The sequence below is a fragment of the Canis lupus genome, chromosome 2 (genome assembly GCF_003254725.2).
Source record: "Canis lupus dingo isolate Sandy chromosome 2, ASM325472v2, whole genome shotgun sequence".
Classification (NCBI taxonomy): domain Eukaryota; kingdom Metazoa; phylum Chordata; class Mammalia; order Carnivora; family Canidae; genus Canis; species Canis lupus.
In genome coordinates this window covers 79,448,063-79,472,551 of record NC_064244.1, presented here as the reverse complement: position 1 = coordinate 79,472,551, position 24,489 = coordinate 79,448,063, and the positions used below count along the sequence as shown (strand labels likewise).

The 24,489-nt window shown below is 59.1% G+C and overlaps 1 protein-coding gene across 1 annotated transcript; it reads left to right on the top strand.

The window, feature by feature from the left end:
• The first annotated feature begins 4,947 nt into the window (after positions 1–4,947).
• PADI6 (peptidyl arginine deiminase 6) lies at positions 4,948–23,589 on the top strand. Its single transcript, XM_049106723.1, has 16 exons — positions 4,948–5,057; positions 5,826–6,009; positions 7,724–7,796; positions 8,216–8,283; positions 8,779–8,893; positions 9,700–9,825; positions 13,956–14,134; positions 14,251–14,354; positions 17,195–17,306; positions 18,563–18,670; positions 18,881–19,035; positions 19,579–19,735; positions 19,845–19,968; positions 21,082–21,152; positions 22,173–22,334; positions 23,173–23,589. The coding sequence occupies exons 1-16, from the start codon at positions 4,966–4,968 to the stop codon at positions 23,416–23,418; spliced, it is 2,076 nt and encodes a 691-aa protein (XP_048962680.1). The 5' UTR covers positions 4,948–4,965; the 3' UTR covers positions 23,419–23,589.
• Positions 23,590–24,489: the final 900 nt, after the last annotated feature.

Genomic DNA, 24,489 nt, shown 5'->3' with positions numbered 1-24,489 from the left:
TCTGTGACCAGAGCCCAGCTGATTCTAAGCTCCCACAGAGCCCTTGATGGGGCAGGGGTGGGAGTGGGGGGTGAGGGGAGGGCTGAGCTCCCCCTCCAGCCCCGGGGATGCAGCACATCCCTCCTCCAAAGTGCATTGAAGTCCGTTTCCAAGCAGGCAGCTGCGTGAACATCCTGAGGCATACGGATGCCCGTTTGATGGTTCGCTGTCGTGTGGACGTGTAAAGGACGCACCTGTGCTGTGTGCTTCGTGATAAGGAGAATTATAGGAAGTACACCGGGTTCCGAGCACATGGGCAGGAAGAGCGGCAGGGACAGTCCTGTGGGCCTCGGACTGGTCGGAGACCCCAAAGGGATGCGCATAAAGTTCCCAGGGCAAAGGTGGGGCCAGGGGTTGCACTCCTGTTCACGCTGTCCTTTGAGACAAAGGCAACAGACGCCTGGAGCAAGAACCCGAGGGGAGCGTGAGGATCGTGAAATCCATCCAGGGAGCAGCGAATTCTCTGTGTCCCTCACACTTGTCGTTGCCATTCCAGCCTGGTGAAGGGCCCGGTGTGACGCTGTCCCCAGGCTTTGCGGAAGGAAGTCCCCCTCTCCCTCTGTGGCCTTTATGTTTCCTTTCATGGCCCTGACATGGGGACTTAGGTTCCTCTGCAGAAAACAAAATCTGATGCATCTGGTGCCTGGAGATTTTAAAAATCAAGGCCAGATCTTGGCTGCATAGAGCCTGAGATGCTCAGAAAACACCCGGAGATACTGGTTTCATGTTGTCGTTGGAGAACGTACGATGGTGGAAAAGGTGGACATCCAGCCCCTCCACCCTCGCACCACACAGAAAGGGATCCCAGAAAACCTGGCTCGAACTGTGCTTCTCTGAGGAGAGTCCGCTGCTTCGCCTCCCAAATTGCCAGGCAAAGGATACACGAGTGGGTTTTGCGGACCAGCAAGGGGCCTGTGCCCAGGAGGTCATCCCCAGACCTGACTGATGGGCTCAGCAGACAAAAGCTAACGGTTTGGCCAGGTTGTAGGGCTGCAGAAGGACCCAGGGACGGGCTGGTGACTGAAGCAGCCTTGGCACCACGACACACGCAGGTGAGCCTCCGCGGGCCGCTTGCACGGCGTGAGAGCATCTGCCAAGGGCCAGGGAAGCCCAGGGGAGGGAAAGCACCGGCTGTGAGTCCTGCCAGCCCCTCGGAGCACCGAGCCACCCGAGGACAGCGCCCGGGAAGCTAGAACTTTCCAGCTGCCTCCCGTCCCTTCGCCAGCGGCCACAGGCTACTTTCCCGAGGCTGCCGTATGTGACAGGTTACCGCCAACTGGGGTTCGTAACACAAGAGACATGGATCTGCTCAGTTCTGGGGGCCAGAAGCCCTAAATCAGGGTCCGCGGGCTGAGATCAAGGGGGTGGGGCAGGGCTGTGCCACCCCCGGGGGGGGGGGCTCCTGGAGGAGTCCGTTCCTCATCTCTTCCAGCTCCTGGTGGCCGCGGCACGCTTCCAGAACCCTCCTGTGCTCACTTTGCCTTCCTCTATGTGGCAAATCTCCCTCTGCTGCTTCACAAAGACGCTCGTCCCTGCTTTTAGGATCCACCCAGAAAAGCCAGGATAATCTCCCCATTTCAAGGACTCGTGGTCACATGTGCAAAGACTGCCTGTACGAGGTGGCACAGGTTCCAGGGATTAGAACCTGACAGCTCATGGGGCTGGGGCTGTTAGTCCACATGCCACAGGTCAGGAGCCCCCCGGTCCAGCTGCGGCAGGCGGAAGGGGCAGAGAGAAGCTGAGCATCCCTTCTCCACAGCCTGAAGCGTTGCACCTGCATTAAGCTCTAATGATCAGGGCACCTGGGGGGCTCAGTGGTTGAGCCTCTGCCTTTGGCTCAGGTCGTGATCCCGGGGTCCTGGGATCGAGTCCTGCATTGGCGGGGAGCCCGCTCCTCCCTCTGCCTCTCTCTGTGTCCATCATGAATAAATACATAAAATCTTTAAAAAAAATAAACCCTAATGGCAAAGGGACAAAACTCAACTTTTTAAACATTAAGATATAGGGGTGCCTGGGTGTCACAGTCGGTTAAGCGCCAACTCTTGGTTTTGGTTCCGGTTTGATCTCAGGGTCATGAGATCAGGCCCCGCCTGGGGCTCTGCGCTGAATGCGGAGTCAGCTTGGGATTGTCTCTCCCTCTCCCTCTGCCCTTCCCTCTGCTTTCTCTCTTGAAAATAAATAAATAAATAAATAAATAAATAAATAAATAAATAAATAAATAAATCGATAAATAAATCGATAAATCAATCAATGAAGACTGAGCTATAATAGACACGTAACACTGGACGAGGTTAAGAAGTACAGCGTCGATCTGATCCACTTACACACAATAGGATCACCACATGGTGGTGGCTAACACCTCTGCACGCCACATAATTATCCTGTCTTCTGTGTGTGGGGGGGTACGGGGCAGATTTAATTTTATAAAACCAAGTGGGAGGTTTTCTTTTGTGTGGAGTTTGACTTTTGAACCTCAGAGTTGAAATGATCTGGTCACTGTTTTGTGTCTGGTTCCCAGAAACTGATGCGGGGAGGGGGAGATGTGCCGGCAGGTGGGGGATGGGGGCGGGGAGGTGGGGGAGAAGCAGGAGACAATGAGCGGTGTGGTGGCTACAATGGTTCTGGGTGACCCGGGGGATGCCCTGGTGCTGGGATAAACCCTTGAAGTTGTCCTGAATTAAGATAAACAGCCTGCCCTTGTCCTCCCCTCCCCCCGTGTTGGAGGAAGCTGCCCCCAGAGGGGGGGGATGTGGCCTTGGGAACTGGCAGGGTGGACAATTCCAGGAGGGGGGCCCTGCAGCAGCTGGGGGAATGAGTGAGTGCCTGCATCCCAAAGGGGGTCAGGTGGCGCACCATAGCATCCCCCACAGTGACCTGAAGTGACCGTGGGACCCGGTGACCGGGGAGTGAGCTTCGTGGAGGAGCCGAGGGGGACTGTGTACACTGAGTAAGCATGCAGGGAGCTGTGGGAGTCTAAGCAAACTTGCCTCGGGGTCACAAAGCCCTTGGTTTGCTTGGAGAGCCCCAGGGAAGCCCACTGGGTTATCTTTTTGAGGGGAATGGGGGTCATGTAGTCATTTGCACAAGAATTTATTGAGCATCTCCTACATCCAGGACCCTTTTGTGGGTGCTGGGGATTCAGTGATGAACAGGAAGCCCCCTGGAGGGGGAGCAAGACCCACTCTAGATCTCCCCAAGTCCTCTCCAGGCCCAAAGGGGTCTCCATCCCCCAAGTTGAGAGTGCTCTGCACCCCCACACACACCCCGCTCAGAACCCTGGCACAAGGCAGGGTGGTCCAAGGTCAGGGGGACAGAGCTCCCAGAGGCTCCAGAAGCCAGAGCCCAGCGCTCAGCACCCGCCCTCCCCAGCCCGGCCATCCCCTCCCTCCAGCCCACCTCCTCCGGCTTGTGTGTGAGCAGCCAGGCAGGCAGGTGGGCGGCCGTGGGCGTGAGCACACTCGGGCTGAGCGCCTCCTCCCTGTTGAATCTTTGCCACTTTCAGCCCAACCAGAAGGGCTTTTAGGGTCTTCCTGGCCCACCCACTGTCTCCAAGACAAGCCCCTAAATAAAGCCGCCCCTGACAGTTAAATGTTGCGCGTTTAACGCTTCCAAGGAGGGATACTTCTACTTTTAGTCCCGAATTTAACAAGCCTGGCTGACGGAGCGGACTTTACTCAGGACCCAACTCACGCCCCCTGTGCCGGTCGTTACACACCAGACACCCATCACAGCGCTGCGCGTCAGGGCCAAAGCCTGAAGACCAACGAGTCTACCTGCAACGGTCCGGCTCTGCTGGGAGGACCCTGCAGCCAGGAAGGGGGATAAGGATGCTCTTCACATGCTGCCAGGAAGGCCTCTCTCCGGGTCGCACCATGAAGTGCAGACAGCGAGACACGGACCCTGGGCAGCGTGTGCTGCCACGCACGTAAAGATAAGGAGGAGGGGAGGACATGCACACACATTTGCCGGTCATGCGTGACGTTTCTATGGACAGACACGGATGCCGCTGGCTGCCTCCATCAGGAACTGGGCAGGTGACAGCAGGGGGGGCGCTGTTGCAAGCCCCCTTTGAACTTGGGACCCTGTGAATGTGCTTATTTCAAAAAACAACCATAAACCTTCACTTTTAAACCATAAAATGAACACTGCTTTAAAGTTCGCTGCTGGGGTGCCTGGGCCGGCGGGGGGGGGTTCAGTCTGTCAAGCATCTGCCTTCGGCTCAGGCCATGGTCCTAGGGTCCCGGGATCGAGTCCCACATCGGGCTCCCGCGCGCCCCTAATCACCTGAGGATGGGACCCCAGGCCTGGCGGGCCCAGGAGTCCATGACGTTGACGAGCGCCCTGATCATTTCTGCAACCGCCCTGCATTGAGAACCCCGGGCCCAGCCCTTTGCCCGGCTCACCTCCTCAGTTTCCAGGAAGCACACGCCCTAGAACTGAGGCCCCAGGGCCCCGAGATGCTGCCACACGCTGCCATCCTGACCACCGCCCCACACCCCACCCTGCAGATATGTATTCCTGACACTTCCAGCTGAGCCAGTCCTGCAGCCCATGGCCGGGTCGCCCTGCACCCCTGCCCTGCACGGGCTCCCCAGACCACCTCTTGCTCCCAGCTGAAGGCCAGAGACCTGAGCAGCCAGCCTCAGATGCCCTGGATCTGCAGGAACTAGCTAGCTGATGGATTAGCGCTGGCCGGGCTCCGACCCCACCTGCTCCTCTGCGCCACCTCCCACCCCAGCAAGTCTCCTTGGGGAAAATCAGTCACACCTGGGCAGCTGCCGAAGTGTCCTTAACAAGGGGCGGGCTGGGGAGGCCCTGAGCCCATAAGAGAGGAGGGGTCGGGGGAGAGTGGGGTTATTTGAGGCTGCTGTGCTGACCTCGGGTTGTCGTGTAGGTCTGAGGGTAGTCGGCTTGGAGAGCCGTGCCATGTCTTTCCAGAGCATCATCCACCTGTCCCTGGACAGCCCTGTCCGTGCCCTGTGTGTGCTGGGCATGGAAATCTGCTTGGATGTCAATGGGTAAGGAGCTGGGGGCTCTGCTGGGGTTGCCTGGGGGACAGGTGTGCACAGGGACGCCGGTGCCTGACTCCCATACTGGGGTTGCCCCTAAACTATGTGGGGGCCGGGGTCACCTCCTTTCTCTGCAGCTTTGGCTCCTGCCTCACCTCGAGGAGTGTGGCTTGGGTGTCTAAGGACCTCCCAGTCCCAACACTGCAAAATCCTGACCCAAGTCCCCTAAATCCTGCCTCTGCTCGATATGGGCTGTGGGACCTCAGAGAAACCAGGGCCTTGCCCGTTCTGTTCCCTTACTGGTGAAAGTGGCATGAGGCTGGCTCTCTAGGAGGCCATGAGGATTAAGGGGGGGGTGTTCTATAAGTTGGAGCCTTGGGGGGGATGACTCGCTCCTGAGAGCTCCAGTCTTCCCCGGGGTCACAGCATGGACCTCCCAAGACCCGGCTCCCTATAGGGGTCCCTATAGGGGTCCCTTCTGGCTCAAACAGCTCCTCTCTTCATGGGCTTACAAATAAGATGTAGCCTTAGTGACTTCTGGAGCCTGGGTGGGAGGGTGGGGTCTGGGCTAGAGCTGGTGGGAGGGAGGCTACGGGGCCCTTGGAGTGGGGGAAAGTAGGAGGGGGGCTCAGGTCTGTGAGGACCACGAGGCTGCCCTGAGCACCCGCCTTTGGCTCAGCACCCTAAGGAGAAAGAGGATAAGGAGCCGGCTGTGCTGTGGGCCGAGGAGGGAGGCTCTTGTGCCCTAAAGTCTCCTCGTCTCGTCGGGCCGACCAGGTGCACCCCGGAGAGGTGTGAGGCGTTTACCATCAGCAGCTCCCCAGGGGTCTCGGTTGACCTCCACGGCACGCTCCCGGGGACGGGCCAGGAGGGGACGGCCGTGACCCGGTGGCCTCTGTCGAATCCCACGGATGTGCTGGTGAAGATGACCTGCCCCAGCTCCGCCAGTGACGGAGACCAGGTGCGCTGGGGCGGGGCCACCTCGGGGGGGGGGGGGCGGCCTCCTGATGCTGGGGTGTCTTGGGCCCGGAGCCCAGGAGAGGGGGTGCCCGGCCCCCTGCTGACCCGGATGCAAGCTCAAGCACACCTGTCTCCTCCCCACCTCCTGACCGCACCGGGCTGGCTTCCCAACAAGCCGCCTTTAAAGTCTGGCTCCAAGGTTTTAGCGGCAAAACGCAGATGAGCTTTTTGACTAAGGCTGGTCCTTGGGGGTGTGGAGATCTTATTTTTTTAAGATTTTATGTATTCATGAGAGAGAGGCAGAGACACAGGCAGAGGGCGAAGCGGGCTCCTCACGGGGAGCCCCATGTGGGACCCGATCCCAGGACCCCGGGATCATGCCCTGAGCCCAAGGCGGACGCTCAGCCACTGAGCCCCCCCAGGTGCCCTTCATTATTTTTCTATTTTGCGGGGTGGAGATTTTAATGAGACTTAAGAGCTAACGTGTATCGAAGGCTGTGCGCTGGCTATCTGGAGGTCAGGAGGTCCGCCTTCCCTCCGCTTACACACAAGGAAACTGAGGCACAGAATGACCTCTCCCCAGCCTGAATGACGTGACTAGAGTGGGGCAGATCGAGGACTGGAGCCCAGGGCCGTGTTCTTTCTCCTGGGCAAGCCGTCTCCCAAAGGGCACCGTTGGTGGCGGGAGGCTGAGCTTGTGAGGCGGGCTCCACTTGGTGGTGGCTCTGTGGCGGCGGCTGACGGCCTGTGCAGGGTGATTGGAACCACCGGGGACTTTGAAAAACTCGCCACCCCGGCCACAGCCCCTGCCAATTACGCCAGCCTCTGGGTGGGCCCCTGGCTTCTGTGGCTCATAGCCCCCACCAGGTGCCCCCAATGTGAAGTGGGGGCGAGGACTAGGGCACGCGGTCTGCAGAACTTGCTGGAATGGTCGGCTGGCGCTCTGTGCCCAGCGCAGGGCCTCCCTCGGCGGCAGGCAGCACACTTAAGCTCTGCGTAGCTCACAGGTAGGATTCATGGCTGTGAGGTGTCCTGGCTGAGCCCGGAGGACCTGAGCAGTGTCCTCTGCCCGGGGCTCAGCCTCCAGCACCGTCAGGAGGCGTCTAGGGAGACCCTGGACTTTGGAGGACAGAAGCTTCCATTTGGAAGCAGGTGGTGGGTCACATGGCCCCACGTACTGGTTAGCTCTCTGGTCCGTGATGAGGGCTTGGTGGGCCGGGCCCGTGGCTGAAGCGCAGGTGTTTGTCTCAAGTACAAAGGCCCTTCTGGAAGCGGTTTGGTGCAGGATGCAGGAAAGACTTACTCTGGTTCCAGGCCCCACCCCAGGTGTCCTACCTTTGAGTAATCAGCTGAACACTCAGAAGCACCCCTGCTTCCCCGCTGCCCATCTCCAGGCAACAGGTGCGACCCCAGGAGGGCGGGGGTAGGGCGAGGAGGATGTCCAGCATGGCCTAAATCTCGACCTCCGGGGCCAGGCAGCCTGGATCTCCCATCTCGTGCCACCCCTTTCTGGTTGAATGACGTAGGGCAGGTGCCTTGGTGTCTCCCCTTGGGGTGGAGCCTCGGGTGGGCTGTGGCCAGGCCCGCCCCTGGAAGACCCTGCCCCACCTGGGCAGACCTCAGAAGCTCCGAGGCTGGAACGTGAGACCGATGTCAAATGGCCGGACGTGGGTAGGAAGCCTCCGCTCCACCTGTTCTGGGCTCTATCTCCACAGGTTCTGGTCTCCTACTATCTGCCCGATGAGGACGCCCCTGTGGCCACGGCCGTGCTCCGCCTCACCGGGATTGGTGAGTGGGCTCCCACCCCGGGGCGAGGGGCAGGCATCGCAGCAGCAAGAGGGTCTGTGGGGCTCTTCCCGCAATAGGCTGCCTCCCGTGGGTCCTGGATGGACCATCCCTTCCCGGCCGCCCTCCTCACCCTGACCTGGTCCCTGCGGGCAGCATGGGACCTTCCCCGCGACCCTGCCATCTACCCACCTACTCTCGGCCCCACCTGCACTCTGTGTCTCTGTTACAACTGGGGTGAGTCTGGTGCAAGGTTAACCTTCTCAGGTCCTTTCCCCTCTCAGAAACCTCCTTCGACAGCTTACCTCATGCCCCCAAGACTGGGCATCCCTGATCCAGCCTTGGGCAGCGCTGGCCTTACCTGCCGCTGCGAGGCTCCATCCAGCAGGTCTGGGTGGCGGAGACTTTCCCTCTTGTTTCAGTGGTCTCCCTGGACGTGGACATCTACCGCAGTGGGCAGGTGGAGATAGCGAGTGACAAGCAGGCCAAGGTGAGGCGGCCCGGGGAAGGGCACGGGTTTACACTGTCTGGATCCTGTAGTGTCTTTGATGTCAAATTGCTCCACTACAATCAGAATAGATGAAGTCCATGTCTAGCTCCTTAAGAACACATCTATCAAAAAAAAAAAAAAAAAAAAACACATCTATCTGATGGTAGGTCCCCATTTTGGCCTGGTCGTACGTGGTCGACCAGAACAGGCCCCCTAGGTGGGACGGGTCTCTCCCTTGTACCTCTGTCCCTGCTTCTCCGGCACTGAAACCAGGCGGGGAGCTGCAACCTGCACCCAGCTTCTTCCCTCCCGCTAGACCCACTCCCTGGGTGCCCCACTCCACTGGCACTGCCTTCTCCTATTAGGTGTCGAGTTGGCAAGGAGGTCCCTGTCACCCTGGAGAAAGCCTTGGCTCTGCTCCCGATGTGGGGTGGCCTCTGGAAAGCAGGATTTATCTGGCTGCTTCCTGAATCCACTCTCCTGTCGTCTTTGCAGAAAAACTGGGTCTGGGGTCCTAGCGGTTGGGGTGCCATCCTGCTTGTGAACTGCAGCCCTGCCGACAAGGGCCAGATCATAGACCAGAAGACCACCAAGGTGTTCTTTCCAGAGGGTAAGAACTGGCCACTGTCCTGGGACTGTTGCCACCTTTTCTTGCTGGGGTCCGCCTCTCCCGGGGCTTTGCTGCCGCCCCCCTCGGTGCACACGGATCCCAGGCGGAGGCCCACCCTCTGCGCCCACAACCCCTCATCAGAGGCTTGGAGCTTGTAACCAGGAAGAAAGCGGCCCCATGGCAGCAGTGTGGGCCCTGAGGGCGGACAACAAACTACTTCCTGTCTCTGGACTTGAGCGTGTCCACTTACCGGGTCTCGCTTTGCCATCTGTACAATGGGGATGATCCAGCTGGCTTCACTAAGCAGTTGAGAAGACTAAGCACGAGGAGGATACGAGCATCTTCCTAAAAACCCCCTCGTGACCTGGGCTGGGAACCCCGACCTGTCTTGGGCAAGAGCAGTGTTGGATCTGGTCCTCATTTGTGGTTGGGACCCAGGTTCCGGGCCTTACAGCAGGAGGGGCTGCCCTGGCTCACACCAAGGCTGGAGGGGGACCCTCCCTGAGCTGACCGTGCCAGGCCCCATTCCCTGTGTTTGGGGGTGGGGGCCAGGTGCCCTCCCAGGCCGTATGGGGCAAATGCTGACCTGACTCCAAGCAGACCCCAGAGATGGCAAGTTGCCTGTGGCCAAGTGGGGCAGCGAGCCACAGACACCTGTTGCTGCAGACACCTGTTGCGGGGCTGGGCCAGGGCAGAGACGGGGTGGGAGGTCCCCAGTGCCCCCACATACAAGCCCCAGCCCTCGCCCTACAGCTCCTCCCTCCACCTCTGGAGGCGCCTAAACCTTCACCTTGTCTCTTGTCCAGAAATAAAGAGCCTGTCCCAGATGACCCTGAACGTTCAAGGGCCCGGCGCCACTTTAAAGAAATACCGGCTGGTTCTCCACACCTCCGAGGAAGAGGCGAGGAAGGCCCGAGTCTATCGGCCCCAAAGTGAGTGTTCTTGGTGCCAGCTCCCGCTTGACCTGCTCTCCCAACGCACCCAGGGGCCGGCAGTGGCCACATCGCTCCTGGCGACAGGGACCCCGTCAGAGGCCACCTGGGGCTGCAGGTCGGGGCCTGGTGTGGCCACACTTGCGTCCCTGGGACTCTCTGGCTGCCACCTCCACGGACTAAGCCGAGACCTGCGGGTGAGTGGCTGTGCCTCTAAGCCACTTTCCCCAATAGCGACCGTAGCAGTGGTGTAGTGGCGGCCCATCCTGCGGGATTCCCGTGGCTGGGGGAGAGGAAACCCATGCTGGCTGGAAGCTGTTGCCTCCTACGCATCAGCCAGGCTCTTCTGCCAGTTGCTCCTGCCAGAAGGGGCCATCTCGCTCCTGTACCAAGACCCCGCCGTATTGTTCCCAGAACTCGGAGGCCAAGGAGCGGAGTGGCAGCTTGGCGCTGGCATGTCCGTCTCCGGCATCGCACCACCCCCTGCCCATCCCATCTGTAGCTCTGTCAACCTGAGAGACAGGTGGCGTGTTCACCTTCTACAGATAAAGCCACAAAGGCTGTTGGTTTAGAAAGTGGAGGTCGGCGTGTCCAGCAAAACATCCCTGAACGAACAGGCTTTTTGTTTTGTTTCTGACGCATCTAACCAGGTGTAGGATTCAGTGCCTTCTCTCAAAAGCCAAGTCCAGCTTCTGCTGGGCGACTGGGGAGCGCTCGGCTATGGCGTGCCCATCTCGCCATCTCCTGCACCGGAGAGCATGCCTCAGCTGCTTCCCCGCCTGTGCTCAGCCTGCTAGCTTGTCTTCTCCGTCTCTTCTGCAGACCACGGCTGAACTTGGGAGTGAGGCAGCCCACGCTGGTCGTATGTGGGCTGGGAGCGAGCCTTAACCGAGGGGTCTAAGCCGGGTTCAGGCCCCGAGGAGGCTCTGGCCCAGTGTGACCCACTGTGTACAGACAACAGAAGCCGTGACATGTGTAGCTTGCTGAAGATGTTGTGCTTCATCACCTGTACCAAGCTGTCAGGGTGGTTTTTTTTGTTTTGTTTTTTGTTTTTTCCTTTTTTCTTTTTTTCTTTTTTAAACAAAAACTTAAGGGCATCTGGCTAGGTCGGTAGAACGTGTGACTTGATCTCGGAGTCATGAGTTTGAGCTCCGTGTTGGGTGTAGAGATTACTTAAAAATAAAAACAGCTTAGGAATACAGGGCAACCGGATGCCAGGCTGGTGCAGTCAGTGGAGCATGTGACTGCTGATTGCAGGGCTGTGGGTTCGAGTCCCACGTTGGGGTTAGAGTTTTAATTCTTAAAAATGTTTAACTTCTACAACAGGGCAGGGATACACAGACGTTGTTTTCACAAGCCCTCCAGGTGATTCTGAAGCAGCCTAAAGGTTGAGAATCCCTGCTCTAAAAGTTACAGCAAAGATGACTAAGGGGAGATTCCAGAGAACTAGAAAGCCGGAGCAGAAGTTCTGGTACAAAGGAAAAGGAAGCCTTTCAGGAGGGCCGTGACTGACTGTAGCCAATGCTGTTGCTAGAAGAATCAAATCTATGGTAAAGTCTTGGTTTTTCTAAATGATGGTCATTTGTGAACTTGATGAGAGCAGTGGGGGTGGAAGCCACCGCGAAGCGAGCAGACGGAGATGCAGGTGGGAGGACTCTGCCGTAGAGGGAACCGTGTGGAGGTGGAGGAGGGGTGATGTCTGAAGCAGGAAGAGCACAGCACCCCTGCAGGTGGCCCAGATCTGGCGGGGGTGAGGAAGCACATCTAGAGCAGGAGCTACAGGAGACCATCCCACCCTGGGGACACGGGCAGCGGGTGCGCTAGTGGACAGCACGACCATGGTGTTCCCGAGCAGGGTTGAGGGTGGCTCTGAGGCTTGGTCCCTGCTAAAGTGGGGTCGTTCAGCATGGTGGTTCCTCTGGCTGCTCGGATACAAGAGAGCCCTGCAGATGTGGCTTAACTGGAGTGGAGGCCTTGGTGTGGGAGCCGAAGGTACGTGTGCCAGGGAGCAGGCGTAGCTGTGGCTCTTAGAATGTGCGTGCATGTGGGGTGGGGGGGTGAGATGGGTCAGCAGGGTGGGGGCTGGGGTTAAGCATCAGAGATGGAGTGTACATGAGCTGAAAAGACGAGATGACGACAACCTGCTTGGAGGGGGTGTCGGGCCATGAGCACGGAGTTTCGCGGCCGAGGTGGCGCAGAGCTGTAGCTCGTTGCAATGAGCTCAAAGTAGAGAGCTCATGGGTGGTCTACGGTGTGACAAGCAGTGACCACAATCGTGGTAGAGACGAGCCGGTGCTAGAACAGTCCATGGAGGACGGGGGCATTATCTGCTAGCATGTGCTTCCAAGGGACTAGGATTCTCGAGGGATGAAGAAGTGGGCTAGAGGTATGGAGGGTCAGACCCTGCGGTACACAGAAGGTAGGAGAAAAAAAGCACAGCTCCGACCCGTGTTTACTCTGTTCTGGGGCTCCAGCTCCAAGGGTAGGTTCACTGGCTGCTCTGCAAGCCTGCTAGGGACAGACAGTCATGGACAGTTCAGAGGTAGCGGAGCTGAGAGCTGAGTGGGAACAGGCATGAGGGCAGAAGAGCGTGTCTAGGGCCCAAGGTACTTTGCTCCCTCCTCACTCCTGTAACGGGGATGGCAGTCACAGCCTCTGCCCCCAAGGTGGGGAGAAGGTACATAGGAATCCACGGGTCTCCGCCGCGGTTCCCGGCACATAGTATGTGCACAACAAAACTTCAGCCGAGCTTAAACACCAGCAGCTAGAAGAGAAGCACCCCCTCCCCCAGTCAACGGCAGAAGAACTGAAGTGGCTGGGAAGGCCCGTGGCAGGCAGACCTGGGACCCCCTTGCCTCCCACCACTCCATGCCGAGTCAGCTTTGGGTGGAGCCCGGGGCCCTGGTGCAGTGGAAGGTACTAGGCCTATGGTAACAGCTTTTGGGGTGCCGAGTGGTGGCCAGCACAGGCCTGTCTGGGTAGCTGGGAACCCCACGGGGCTCCAAGTTACCTGCTGCGAACCTCTGCAGCCAGTTGAAAGGGCTGTGTCCCTGTGCTGAGCAGCTTCGGGGGCTCTGGTGGCAGATTCTATCTTGTCCGGCTTTTCTCCTTCGAGGCCTGGGTGCCTGTAAGGATTTCTGCAGAGTGACCGGGAGCTAGCAGCTGTCTGGACCCACAGCCCCACGCGGGCCACCACAGTGCGCTCCCCCAGAGCGAGGGGTCAGTGAACTGGAGCCGAGCCTGTGCCCGGAGGTGGCGGTGGCTGCAGCAGCCATCTGCTGGCACCTGCTGTGAGAGGACGCAGTGCCCAGATGGTCCGGGGCCTGGGTGGACCGAGGTAGACCTGGGATTTCCTACAGTTGGAGGCTGTCTAGAGGCTCTGAGTGGGAGCAGCTGCCATCAGGGTAGAGTGGCCACACCGGGAAGGAGTCAGAAGGCCGAAGGTGGTGGCAGGAAGGTCCGGTGGGGAAGCTCGGTGGCCTCGGGTCAGGACCTCCTCTGTGAACGGAGAACGAACCGATCTGGGACTGAATTAACTAGATATGACCACAGGGTGGGGTCACTTCTCTCTTCTGTGCGTGGTGTTGTATCTCACACCCCAAGGAGCGCTGGGCTCCGCACAGCTGAGGGGAACTTTCCTTGGCTTCTCAGGAAACGCTCCGAGGCCTGCCCTGTCCGACAGGCCATTCCCACGGACGCCTCCCTAGCGCTTACTCGGGCAGGCTCGGACTTTTCAGATGAGGCTGCCAAGCCGCCCCTTGTAGCTTCTCCCCTCTAAGGCTTTTTAGGATCTCCCCAAAGCTGGCCCAAGTGTAGATCCGCCTCCCTCGGGTCTTGCCCTGGCCTGAGGGCCGGGAAGGCGGGGATCTTCATCTGAACCCCTGTCCTCGATGTGGGATGGGTCTGGGAGCTGGGTCGCTGAGCCTTGGCCCCCGTTCGGGAACGAGCAGTGGATTGTCCACTAAGCCCTAAACACCAGAAACACAGGGACAGAAAGCCAGCTTGGCTCCTGTTCCCCGGGGGGCTTCCAGCCTGGCTTCTCCCCGGAGCAGGGAGCCGGCACCCCGAGCGTCCGGTGCGCAGGCAGGCACTGGGCTGTGCCGGCAGCTGGCCCGTCCCTCTGTCCCCAGGAGACAGCTCGAGCACCTTTGAGGTGCTGCTGGGGCCCGGCCAGTGCACCTACACGTTCGCCCCGCTGGAGAACAACCTGAAGGAAACCTTCTACGTGGAAGCCATCGAGTTCCCGTCTGCCGACTTCTCGGGCCTGATCTCCTACTCCGTCTCCCTGGTGGAAGAACCTCAGGACCCGGTAGGTCCCCAGGTAGACCAGCAGCCCGGGGCCCGCGTGGGAGGGGGAGAGTGTGGGGACGAGGGGGATGGGGAGGTGGAAGCAGCTCGCTGATGGGGCCGTGGGGGCCGTTGCAGTCCATTCCAGAGACCCTGGTGTACAAAGACACGGTAGTGTTTCGGGTGGCCCCCTGCGTCTTTATTCCCAGCACCCAGATGCCTCTGGAGGTCTATCTGTGCAGGTAAGAAACCCTCGGGCTGCCCCTGGGGTGGCATCTTCATCTTCGTGATGGAGGCTGGGCCCAAGCACGTCCAGTCCCAGCCCCTGGGAAAGAAGTGTCAAAGTCGGGCAAAGCTGTCACTTGGCACTGCTGAGGTCTGGAAGTCTCCTGAACTACTTCTCAAGTGCTCACGGCCTGCAGAGGGCCACATCTGAGGGCAGGGAAGCCAGGACTGGCGTCTTAGCTAGGTGGCCACATCCCTATGGAGAAGGGGACAAAGGGCCCTGGCTGGTAAAACCCGCAGGAGACCATCAAGGGCCCTGTCTATACGATCGCTCCGACCATCTGGAAAACCGGGGCATAAGCAGAAGGCAGGAACCGGCTCAGCTGCTGCAACAGTGTGAGCCAGACACAGTAGTGGCTCAGGCCAGGGGGTGGGAGCACAGAGGTTAGATTCAGGGGTGCACTGAAGGTGGACCCTGCCCACCCCCTGACCCAGGTTTGCTGACACATGGGCTATAAGGAAACAAGACTGTCCCCTGGGCTTGGGGTCCACAGTAAGGTGAATGGTGATACCACTGCTGACGTGGGTAGAGTCGGTGCTCTGGTCCTGGTGACTTAAAGCTGGGGGCATCCACTGGGTTTCTAAACTTCTGGAGCTCCGTGGACAGTTTGGAAGCTCCAGATGAGTCTGGGTGTCCCTGGCAGGTGGAGGATGTTCACAGCCACAGGCCTAGCCGTGCTCACGAGGAGTACTGTACCCAGGAAAGGCAGCTGGGCCGTGAGCTCTGGGGTGACCTGACGCTAGTCTGGGCAAGAATCTGGCAAAGGCAACCAAGAAGGCAGAGGAGGTTCGGTTAGAAACCAGGAGAGAGGGAGACTCAGCGGCAAAGGTGAGGGGCCAGCTGTGTGAAACCCCAAGAGAACGAGATGCCCACTGGTTTTGGCAAGATAGGGGCCATGCACCATGCAGCAAGAAATCCTACGAGGTGGGTTTGGAAGCACTGAAGGACGAATGGGAACGGAGTACTTTGCAAAACTCCGAAGAAATGGGAAGCGAGAAGGGGATATGAAGCCAAGGGAAGGCTGGTTTTTAAGGTAGAAAGCAAAGAACGATGCTAATGGAATGACCCAGCAGAGCAGGAAAAATCCGAGGGGAGGGGAGTGGCAGCTCCAGGAACCAGGCTGGTAGGACGTGTCTACAGGTCCTGTCTGTAGGTACAAGGACTGCTCACTCGCAGCTTGGGAGGGAGAGCAGAGCGAAAGGAAGAGGGATGTGCTAGGACGACAGCTGTCGGGGACTAGGACCAGTTCCCCTTGTCACCAGCGGCTCTTCTCCAGCTAGTCTCAGTAACTCGAGTTCTAGGGAAGAAACGTGGAACTGGACTAACCAGGCTTGGGCTCTGCCAAGCGAGTCACCCCAAGTGCGCGGGCAAGCATAGAACTACGATGACGATCCTAGGTTCCAGGCCAAGGGAAAGAGGAAGGCCAAGAAGCAGAAAGCCGGGGGGCCAGCAGCTGAGGACCAGAGGTCCCAGCGAAGGGGGAGCTGGGAGGGGGTGGAACCAGATGCCAGATGGAGAGCTTGGAGGAAGTGCAAGTGTCCCGAGCAGTGCCTCATGGCGAGGGGCAACGCTCCTTTTTCCAGGCCTGGTGGGGATGGAAGAAAGCTTAGCCCTTCCGCAGGAGAGGCCTTCCAGAAGGGACCCCAGAGGAAGGCCAGGCTTCAGACTAAAAAGTGAAAGCGCTCCAGGGATTTTGCTGATAAGATACCCAGACACCAGATCTTTCTACTTTGTCTTTTGTATCTGAAGATCAAAGCTCGCTCATAAGAGGCATCTGCTGAAAGCCTGGTCTTCTAAGACTCTCCCCTAGAGGGTGGCCTGCAGGCACAGCTTGACCCAGCGTGGCTGCCAGCCTGGGGCCACACGCCCTTCCCCCAGCACATGTCCTCAGACTGTTCCAGACCTGGTCAGCCTGGTCAGCTACCGGCAGCCTTGTCTGTTGACCAGAGAGATCGGTTCTTCAGGGCCACAGAATAACGATGGAAGTCTTGGACGTGGAACCAGACTAGAATCTCCATTTTGGCACTTCCCAACAGTGACCCCACTGGCATTCAGCTTGTGAGGATCTGTTTAAGATTTTATTCATTTATTCATGAGAGATCCACAGAGGCAGAGACACAGGCAGAGGGAGAAGCAGCCTCCCTGCAAGGAGCCTGATGCGGGACTTGATCCCGAGACTCCAGGATCACTCCCTGAGCCACCCAGGCGTCCCAAGGATCTGTTTATAAAATGAGTGGTCTTAATGTCTACCTCAAACATTACTGTTTATCCCCAACAAGGAACAGCTGTGCGTCCTGGTCCCACGTGGCTGTGCACGACAGCACTACGATCCCAGCGTCCAAGACCTAACTCCCCATCAACCACACAAACGTGGCAACCTTGTTGGCCTCCCATGGCGGGGGTGCTTGGCTGCTTGGCTTCTTGGGAGAAAACTATAGCTCCTTCCGGGTAGAAGTCTGCCCTCTGGGTAGACTGAGGTGTGGGAGAGCCTGGGGCGGGGCTGGGAGGCACACATGGGGAGGGACAGCAGGACAGGGACAAAGCAAGCTCTTGGGGATGGAAACTGGTAACCCTTGACCTGACTGCATGAGCTGGGTGCCGCTGAGTGAGACCCAATCGAGGAACCAGCTTGTGCTCCAGGAGGTGGGGGACAGCAGCTCTGCTTACCTCGGGGCTGGGGGCATAATCTCTCTTGCCCAGAAGGTGGTGTCCCTCCTGCCCCTGGGAGAGTGAGGCCATGACGGGGTGGAGGGAGCCTCGAGGGCCTCCCCACAGTTGGCGTCTCTCCTGTGGCAGAGAGCTGCAGGTCCAGGGTTTTGTGAACACGGTGATGGAGCTGAGCGAGAAGAGTAACAGCCAGGTGGCATCTGTCTATGAGGACCCCAACCGCCTGGGCAGGTGGCTCCAGGTAAACCCACCTGTTGGGGAGGGGCTGGGAGACTTGCATGTGGCATCTCAGACCAGCTTCATGTGACCACTCCACCTGCCCAGCAAAGCTCAGACTAACCAGAGGGGATCTGTTCCTAGGACTTTTAGCAAGGACTCAGATGGAATGACGTGCCCAAGTCCTAGCCACTAAGGGATAGCTTAGGGTCCAACTTCCTTCCATTCCACGATGTGTGTGTTCGAGACCACAGAACACCTAGGTGCTAACAGTCTGGTACCTTCACCCCCGGGCCGTCGGAGCAGGGCTACCCCTCCAGTGTCCAGCCTGACTGCTGGAGCCCTGAGGTCTGGTGCTCCCCTCTCCCCTGGTGGCTGAGTGAGGACTGTACACTGGCCACCATTCTACGTCCTGGAGGTAGAGGACAATGGGACAGATCGTGCTCCTATACTAGCAAGGACACAGGGCTCTAAGCACTGGGAAAGCAAGATGCCATAGTGAGTCTCTAGCCAGACTAGGCAGTTTGGGGTGGTCAGGAAAACCTTCAACTTCAGGAAACCCAGCTGGCCACGCAAAGATTGGGGGTAGGTGCTACATGAGATATTAGAGCTCTTCGGGTAGGAGCACAGCTGATGGGAAGACCCCGATGGGGTGGAGGGGGTGGGAGTGTGCTCGGAGGATCAGAAGAACGGAAGGGCTGTGTGGCCAGGTCAGAGCAGAAAGGCCAGAGGTAGGAAAGAGCCAGATCCTATACTAGAGACCTTTTTAAATCAAGGTAAGGACTAGACACGAGTTCACAAGGTGGGATGATGTCGAAAGGGGAGAATTCAGAGTGAAATGTTCTGACTTAGGTTTTTAAAGAGCCCCCTCTGGCTGAGAACTAGAGAAGTGGCCTTAGGGAAGGGGCAAGAGTCCGAGTGAACTGGTTGTAGGGGCCCCACAGCATCTGGCTTCAGGGAGGAGTCCACCTCCCACCTGAAGACGCTGAGGCTTGTGTGTGTGTGGACGGGGTGCAGACGCGAAGAGCGGGGAGGATCTAGGTGGCCCAGGTTTTAAACGTGATGCAGAGAAGGGTCTGGAAAAGCCCCCAAAGAAGGGGGGATGTCCGGCTGAGGTTCAAGGCCCAAGCAGGAGTTGGCAGATGGGGGTTCCTGGTGCCTCACCCCCTGTCCCTTGGAGGCAGCCTGTGTGCAGGGAGTGTTGGGACTGGCAAGCCAGACCCGGGCAGGAAAGCAGCCGGTAGAGCAAGGGGACTCAACTCCTCCTCCTGTCTCCTCCAGGACGAGATGGCCTTCTGTTACACCCAGGCGCCCCACAAGACGCTCTCCTTGGTCCTGGACACCCCTCGGGTCCTCACGCTGGAAGACTTCCCCATGAAATACTCACTGGTGTGGGGCTCAGTGTGGCCGATCAGACCCCATCCCACCTGCCCAGAAGGGATAGGGGGGTGCCAAGCGGGGGAGGGCCCGAGGGGCCTCTGGGGGCAGGGGGTGTGGGACTCTGAGAGTCTGGATTAGCGATGAGCCTGGGGCTGAACACCCATCCTTCCTAACCTACCCCCCACCCCCGCCCGCCCGCCCCGCTGCGTCGTCTTCCAGAGCCCCGGGGTTGGCTACGTGATCCAGTGCACCAAGGACCACAGGGTGGCCAGCATGGATTCCATTGGGAACCTGATGGTGTCCCCACCTGTCAAGGTGGAAGGGAAAGAGTACCCCCTAGGCAGGATCCTCATTGGCAGCTGCTTTTACCCCAGGTGAGGCAAGGGGCTAGGTGGTGGCCAACTGCCCTAACACTAAAGGGACCTGGTAACTCCTCTGGCTCTGCCTGACTTACACATGACTCAGCAGGTCATCTGCTCTGGATCATTCTCTAAACTGCTAAGAAAGGATTTTTGAGTCTTTGTCGTGGGAGATTATAGATAGAAAAAGCAGACACACGGCTCATCCTGTTGAGTGGCAATTCCAGGGTTTAGATCGGAGGGATGTTAAAGGTGAGTGGCCTAGTGGCCAGCAGGAGCTAATTTCTACGAGGTGTGTGGACTTCTGGGTGGTTGTTAATCCAAAGCTAAGAGCTCCTTGCATCCCAGGGCTCAGAACTGATCTAGCTAGAACTCCTTGGCTTGGCCCTGAGTTGGGCCAGGGGAAGGGATTCTTAGCCACCCCCTCCTTTATGGACCGGGCACCTGGGCCCAAGGGTTAGAGCAGCCGGTTAGCTGAAGGGAGCCTGACCCCCGAGCAGGTGGCCGCCAACACACACCATGTCGGCTCGAGGGCTGTTTGTTCCGTCTTTCCCTTAGCAAGGAGGGCCGAGACATGAGCAAGGCCCTCCGGGACTTCCTCTACGCCCAGCGAGTCCAGGCCCCGGTGGAGCTCTTCTCGGACTGGCTGATGGTGGGCCACATGGATGAGTTCATGTGCTTCATCCCCACACAGGACAAGAGTGAGGGTGAAAAGGTCTGGAGGGGGTGGGGGGGTGGGGGAGAGGGAGGGTGTCTCCCACCTTTTCAAACTCCTTAGAAGCTTCTGGCGGGGAAGCTTGCATCTGACCCGAGCTGTTCCCCAGGGCTTCCGGCTGCTACTGGCCAGCCCCAGCTCCTGCTACAGACTGTTCGAGGAGAAACAGAAGGAGGGCTACGGGGACATGGCTCTGTTTGAAGAGGTCCGGGAGGACCAGCTCCTTTCTAACGGTGAGGAAAGCCCCCGGCGCTGGAGCAGAGGCCAGCTCCTCCTTTCCAGGGTGTCCTTGCTAGAGGGCTGCTTCTCCTTTATTCCTCCTGGTTCAAAGAATCCCAGGGAAGCATCAAAGCCTAACGTGTAGCACATGAGCACAGCTTGTTCTGGTTCGGGGCTATTCCAGCAGTGCTAGGGCCGCCCAGGCCAATCAGAAGTTCTGGGGTGGCAGAGAGGTGGCTGAGCGGATGAGAAGGAGGCTCTGTGGCGGGCAGCGGGGGGGAGGGGGGGTGCGACAAAACCAGGTGCTACCAACACTCACGTCTGTCTGCTCAGGAAATGTGGAGTCAGGTGCCTGGGCTTTGGGACTTCAGAGGTCCCCAGGTCACCCATGTGGAAAACCTAGGTGGACAGGCAAAGATTGGACGGCTGGCTGGGGCACAGTCATTCTGTTTGAAACTCCGTGGGTCCCCAGAGGGGGGCTGCTGGGAAGTTCTCTAGACCCATGCTACACAAAGTGCAGCTTCAGCGTCTCTGGGAAGCTTGTTGGAAACACAATATTTCAGTCCCACGCCAGACCTGGTGAATCAACCTTTGGGGCGGGGCCCAGGAACCACATGGGTCCCAGAAGCATTTCCAGAAGGTGACATTTACTGAGCACGAACCAAGTATCACACCCCACATGCCAAAGACTGTGTGACGTCAGCTGGGGCCTGAGCTGGCCCCTGTCTCAAAGATGGAGCAACTGGAGGAATAAATAATCTAGTCAAGGTCCCCCGTAGAAGGTGGCTGGGTTGTTTGGGTCAAATGATGCACAGCGCTGCCCAGGGGAGACGTGAGTGCAGGTAGGAGGCACCTGCTGACTCGTTCCAGGCTGCTTCCCCTCCTACCAGGGCCAGAGAGGCAGGTGGCAGTGAAAGTCTTCCCTGGGGTCTAATAAGAGCCCTGATGTATGTCAGTCCCCAGATGTGACAGGTGACCTGAGTAGGTCACTGGAGACTAGCCAGGTCGCCCATCAGACAGAGGAGCAACAATACACCCAGTGGGCTGTGCCCTGGGGGGTCAGCCTGGCCCCGGGTGGCCCCACTCCCTGGCCTTACTGCCCTCCCACCCTCTCCTTTTCCCTACAGGGCGGCAGGCCAACACCATCAATCAGCTTCTGGCTGACAAAAACATGAGAAAGCAGAATGACTACGTAGAGGTAGGGGCCAAGGGTGTGAGGGACCTTCCCCAAAGGAGTGGGGGGAGGAAGTCCTAATTGGCAAGGGCTCTAGCCCAGGCATCATGACAGCTCCGAGATCCCCGAGCTCAGTCCCCGAAGCACAGGAGGATAGTGAGGCTTAGCGCCCAGGTGTGAGCCTAACTGTGGGGAGAACTGGGCGTGATCCCAAGCTGAGCCCCAAAGACAGGCGCTCTGTGTCCCTCAAGTTGCCTGGTGTTGGACCAGAAAACAGAGGGCCCCTCTCCCGCCACTCCCCCCCAAGAAGCTCCAAGTGCAAGCATCGTCCAGATGCTTCCTGAAGTGGCCCACGAGCTGTGTTCGGGGCCAGCCAGCACCTCGGGCCTCACCCCGTGAACCACTGGCTGGGAGCAGAGTTGTTCCCAGAAGAGATCCTCCAACTTCCGGGGAAGAAGCGGAAGTCTGGAAAAGGGCAAGGACTTGTCCAAGGTCATGGGGTCAGCACAAACAGGTTTGCTGACGGGGACCTTAGGGCTCCAAGCTGAGGGGGGTGTGCTGTGCCTCGGTGCCAGGGCGGTGCTGACCTTTGCTGAACAGGGATGGCCTCTGGGTACAGCAGGGTGGGTGCTGGCCAGGTATGGGGTCAATTTAGCACCTCAGCCCCGGTGACTCCTGAGGGTGGAGGTCGTGAGCCCTTTGTCAAGACCCGGGAAATAGGTGGTCCGAGCAGGAGCATGCCCCAAGGTGTGGGGGCAACTGCTCACGTCCCTAAGGAAGGAAGCAGGGTGCCTCCTGAGGACTCCTCCCACCCTGGCCCTCCACCCTGGCCAGGCTCAAGGGCCAAACGACGCCCACGCTGCAGCGGCATCAAACTGGCTGCTGCCCGCACAGACCAGCTGTGAGGTCCCGGCCTCTCGTGAGCCCCGCTCCCCCTGGACAGACCGTGTGTGCGTTATCAGAGGGCAGGCTGCCCGTCTGCGGGGAGTGATGGAGGCGGTCGCCCCCCCGGGCTCCACCGACTCCCATCTCCCCGCCCCGCAGAAGTGCATCAACCTGAACCGCGACATCCTGAAGAAGGAGCTGGGCCTGGTTGAGAGGGACATCATCGACATCCCGCAGCTCTTCTGCCTGGAGCAGCTGACCAACGTGCCCTCCAGCGAGCAGACCGGCAAGTTCTTCGCGAGGCCCTACTTCCCTGACCTGGTGAGGCGCGCAGGGGTGGCGCGGGGGGCTGCTGTGCCAACCCTGGCTGGTCTCTGGACCTCCATGATACTGGGCTTGAGGCTCGGGCATAGCAGGCAGGAGTGCTCTGGGAGGAGGGGAGATGGAAGCTTCTCTCCCTCCCAGGGAGGGGAACACTGCTACAGGGCACAGGCCAGCAGGTGCCAGGCTGGGTGACTAGCCCCAGGCCCTGGGCTCATCCCAACCTCGAGGGAATGCTATGGGCCCACCTCATGGATGGGGGCACTGCTTACCCTCTTCTGAGTCCCAGGGACACAGGCCCTGCAGTATTGGTCACATATAGGTGGCTTTTAATTCTAGGAGGCCAGGGGGCCCTCTGGGCACGACACAGGCCCTGGGAGCCCACGTGCGTAGCAGTGGGGGAAACGTCTTTGAGGAAGTAGAGGCTGGAATTGAGAAATGGATGGAGATCAACCGACAGCTGGGGGGGGGGGGGGGGGGGAGAGGCACCTGGGTTACAGTGTAAAGGAAACTTCCTGTCCAGAGCAAGAGAAGAGCAGTAGAACAAGGGACCCCAGAAGTCTGCAGAGCCAGACCTTGGCCCAACAGGATTTCAGTGTTGCTGAAACAGGTCCGAGCCAGGGGAAGGTTAAGCAAAAGTGAGCTGGATCTTGCTGCGGTTGACTGGTGGTGTCTGCAGGGACAGTCTAGAGAAACTGCTTGCGGCCAAGCCTGAACACAGCCTGTGCTTCCCCTTGGGTCGGACCCAATGGCACCGAGAGGAGGGACGGGGTGGGGTGAGGAGGCTGTCTTCCATGGCTCTGACCCCTACCTCGGCCTTGCCCATCCTGTGTGCCAGCTGCAGATGATTGTGATGGGCAAGAATCTGGGCATCCCCAAGCCTTTTGGGCCCCAGATCAAGGGTACCTGCTGCCTGGAAGAAAAAATCTGCCAGTTGCTCGAGCCCCTGGGCTTCAAGTGCACCTTCATCGATGACTTTGACTGCTACCTGACCGAAATCGGGGATTTCTGTGCCTGTGCCAACATCCGCCGGGTGCCCTTTGCCTTCAAATGGTGGAGGATGGTGCCCGAGCCCCAGGCCTAGTGCCGCCAGTCCTGGCCCGGTGCGAGCGGCCCACTGATCGCCACTCCGCAGCGTTCAGGTTCCCTGCCTCACCCTGTGTACCTGTCCCTTTGTCCTGAGGGTGGCAAATGCTGCCCGTGGGAACCTCCTCAAACGGCCTTCAGCCAAGAAGGGGTTACCGAGTGTCCATTAAAGTTCAAGCTGTTCTGAATGCATTTTGGCAGCAGCTGCCTTACTTGGAGGGTGGGGGTGGGGTGGGTACTAAACTCCAGCTGACTCCTGCAGTCAGGCTGCCCTCCCTCCATCCCTCCCTCCCTCATCCCTGTCTCTGTAGTGGGACATGGCTGGCCTCGGAGCATTTCAGGTTTTCCCTAGTTCGAGCCCCTAGAACGTGCTGGGTCTGGGTCTACACCCTTGAGCTGAGGGTGATGGTGTCCAGGCTCGAGGGGAAGGAGGGCTCACTGTTGGCCTGTTGGGAGCTGCGGTGGGGGAAGCCTTGCACCATGTGGGCGGGGAGGCTCTGCAAGCTCTGCGTTCTGAGGGACAAGACTCAGCAGGGGCAGGCCGGGCTGGGAGGGATGGGCTGGACTTTTGTGAAGGTCTCAAGTCTCCAGGAGAGAAACTGCACCCCTCCCTGCCTGGGACCCAAAGATGCCGGCTTCCATGTGCCTGCCAACCCAAGCTGATGGGACAGGGTGTTGCTGGAGTGCCTCTGAGCTTAACAAGCCCTGCTCCCTGCTGCTGCCGGGGAGCCCCACTGAAGGGGCTGCTGGTCTGAGGACCTGGGACAGCCAGCACCCCAGAGGCACCACCATGACGGCTGCCGGATGCTAGGGAGAAGCAGCGGCCTGGGAACAAAGGCGGTGGGTCAACCCTGACCGACTGGGCCTGGTGCCTGGGGCTTCTGACTACCCGGGGCTGGCGCTGCAGTGGGCCCGGAGCACCTGTGACCAGGGCTTAAGTGACCCGAGGGCTTAGGCTCCCCTTGGAAGGGTTGGTGGGAAAAGGTGGAGAATGAGGGTACGGGCTTCCTGGGCACCTGAGACCTACCACCGTTCAGTGCTTTTCCGTGCCTGACCGTCTACCCTTGAA

Bases quoted from the DNA above. Each gene is read 5' to 3' on its own strand.
- PADI6 (XM_049106723.1), top strand. From the start codon at position 4,966: ATGTCTTTCCAGAGCATCATCCACCTGTCCCTGGACAGCCCTGTCCGT. The intron at 7,797-8,215 runs GTGAGTGGGCTC...CTCTTGTTTCAG, and splicing joins GCTCCGCCTCACCGGGATTG to TGGTCTCCCTGGACGTGGAC. The intron at 19,969-21,081 runs GTGAGGAAAGCC...TTTTCCCTACAG, and splicing joins GGACCAGCTCCTTTCTAACG to GGCGGCAGGCCAACACCATC.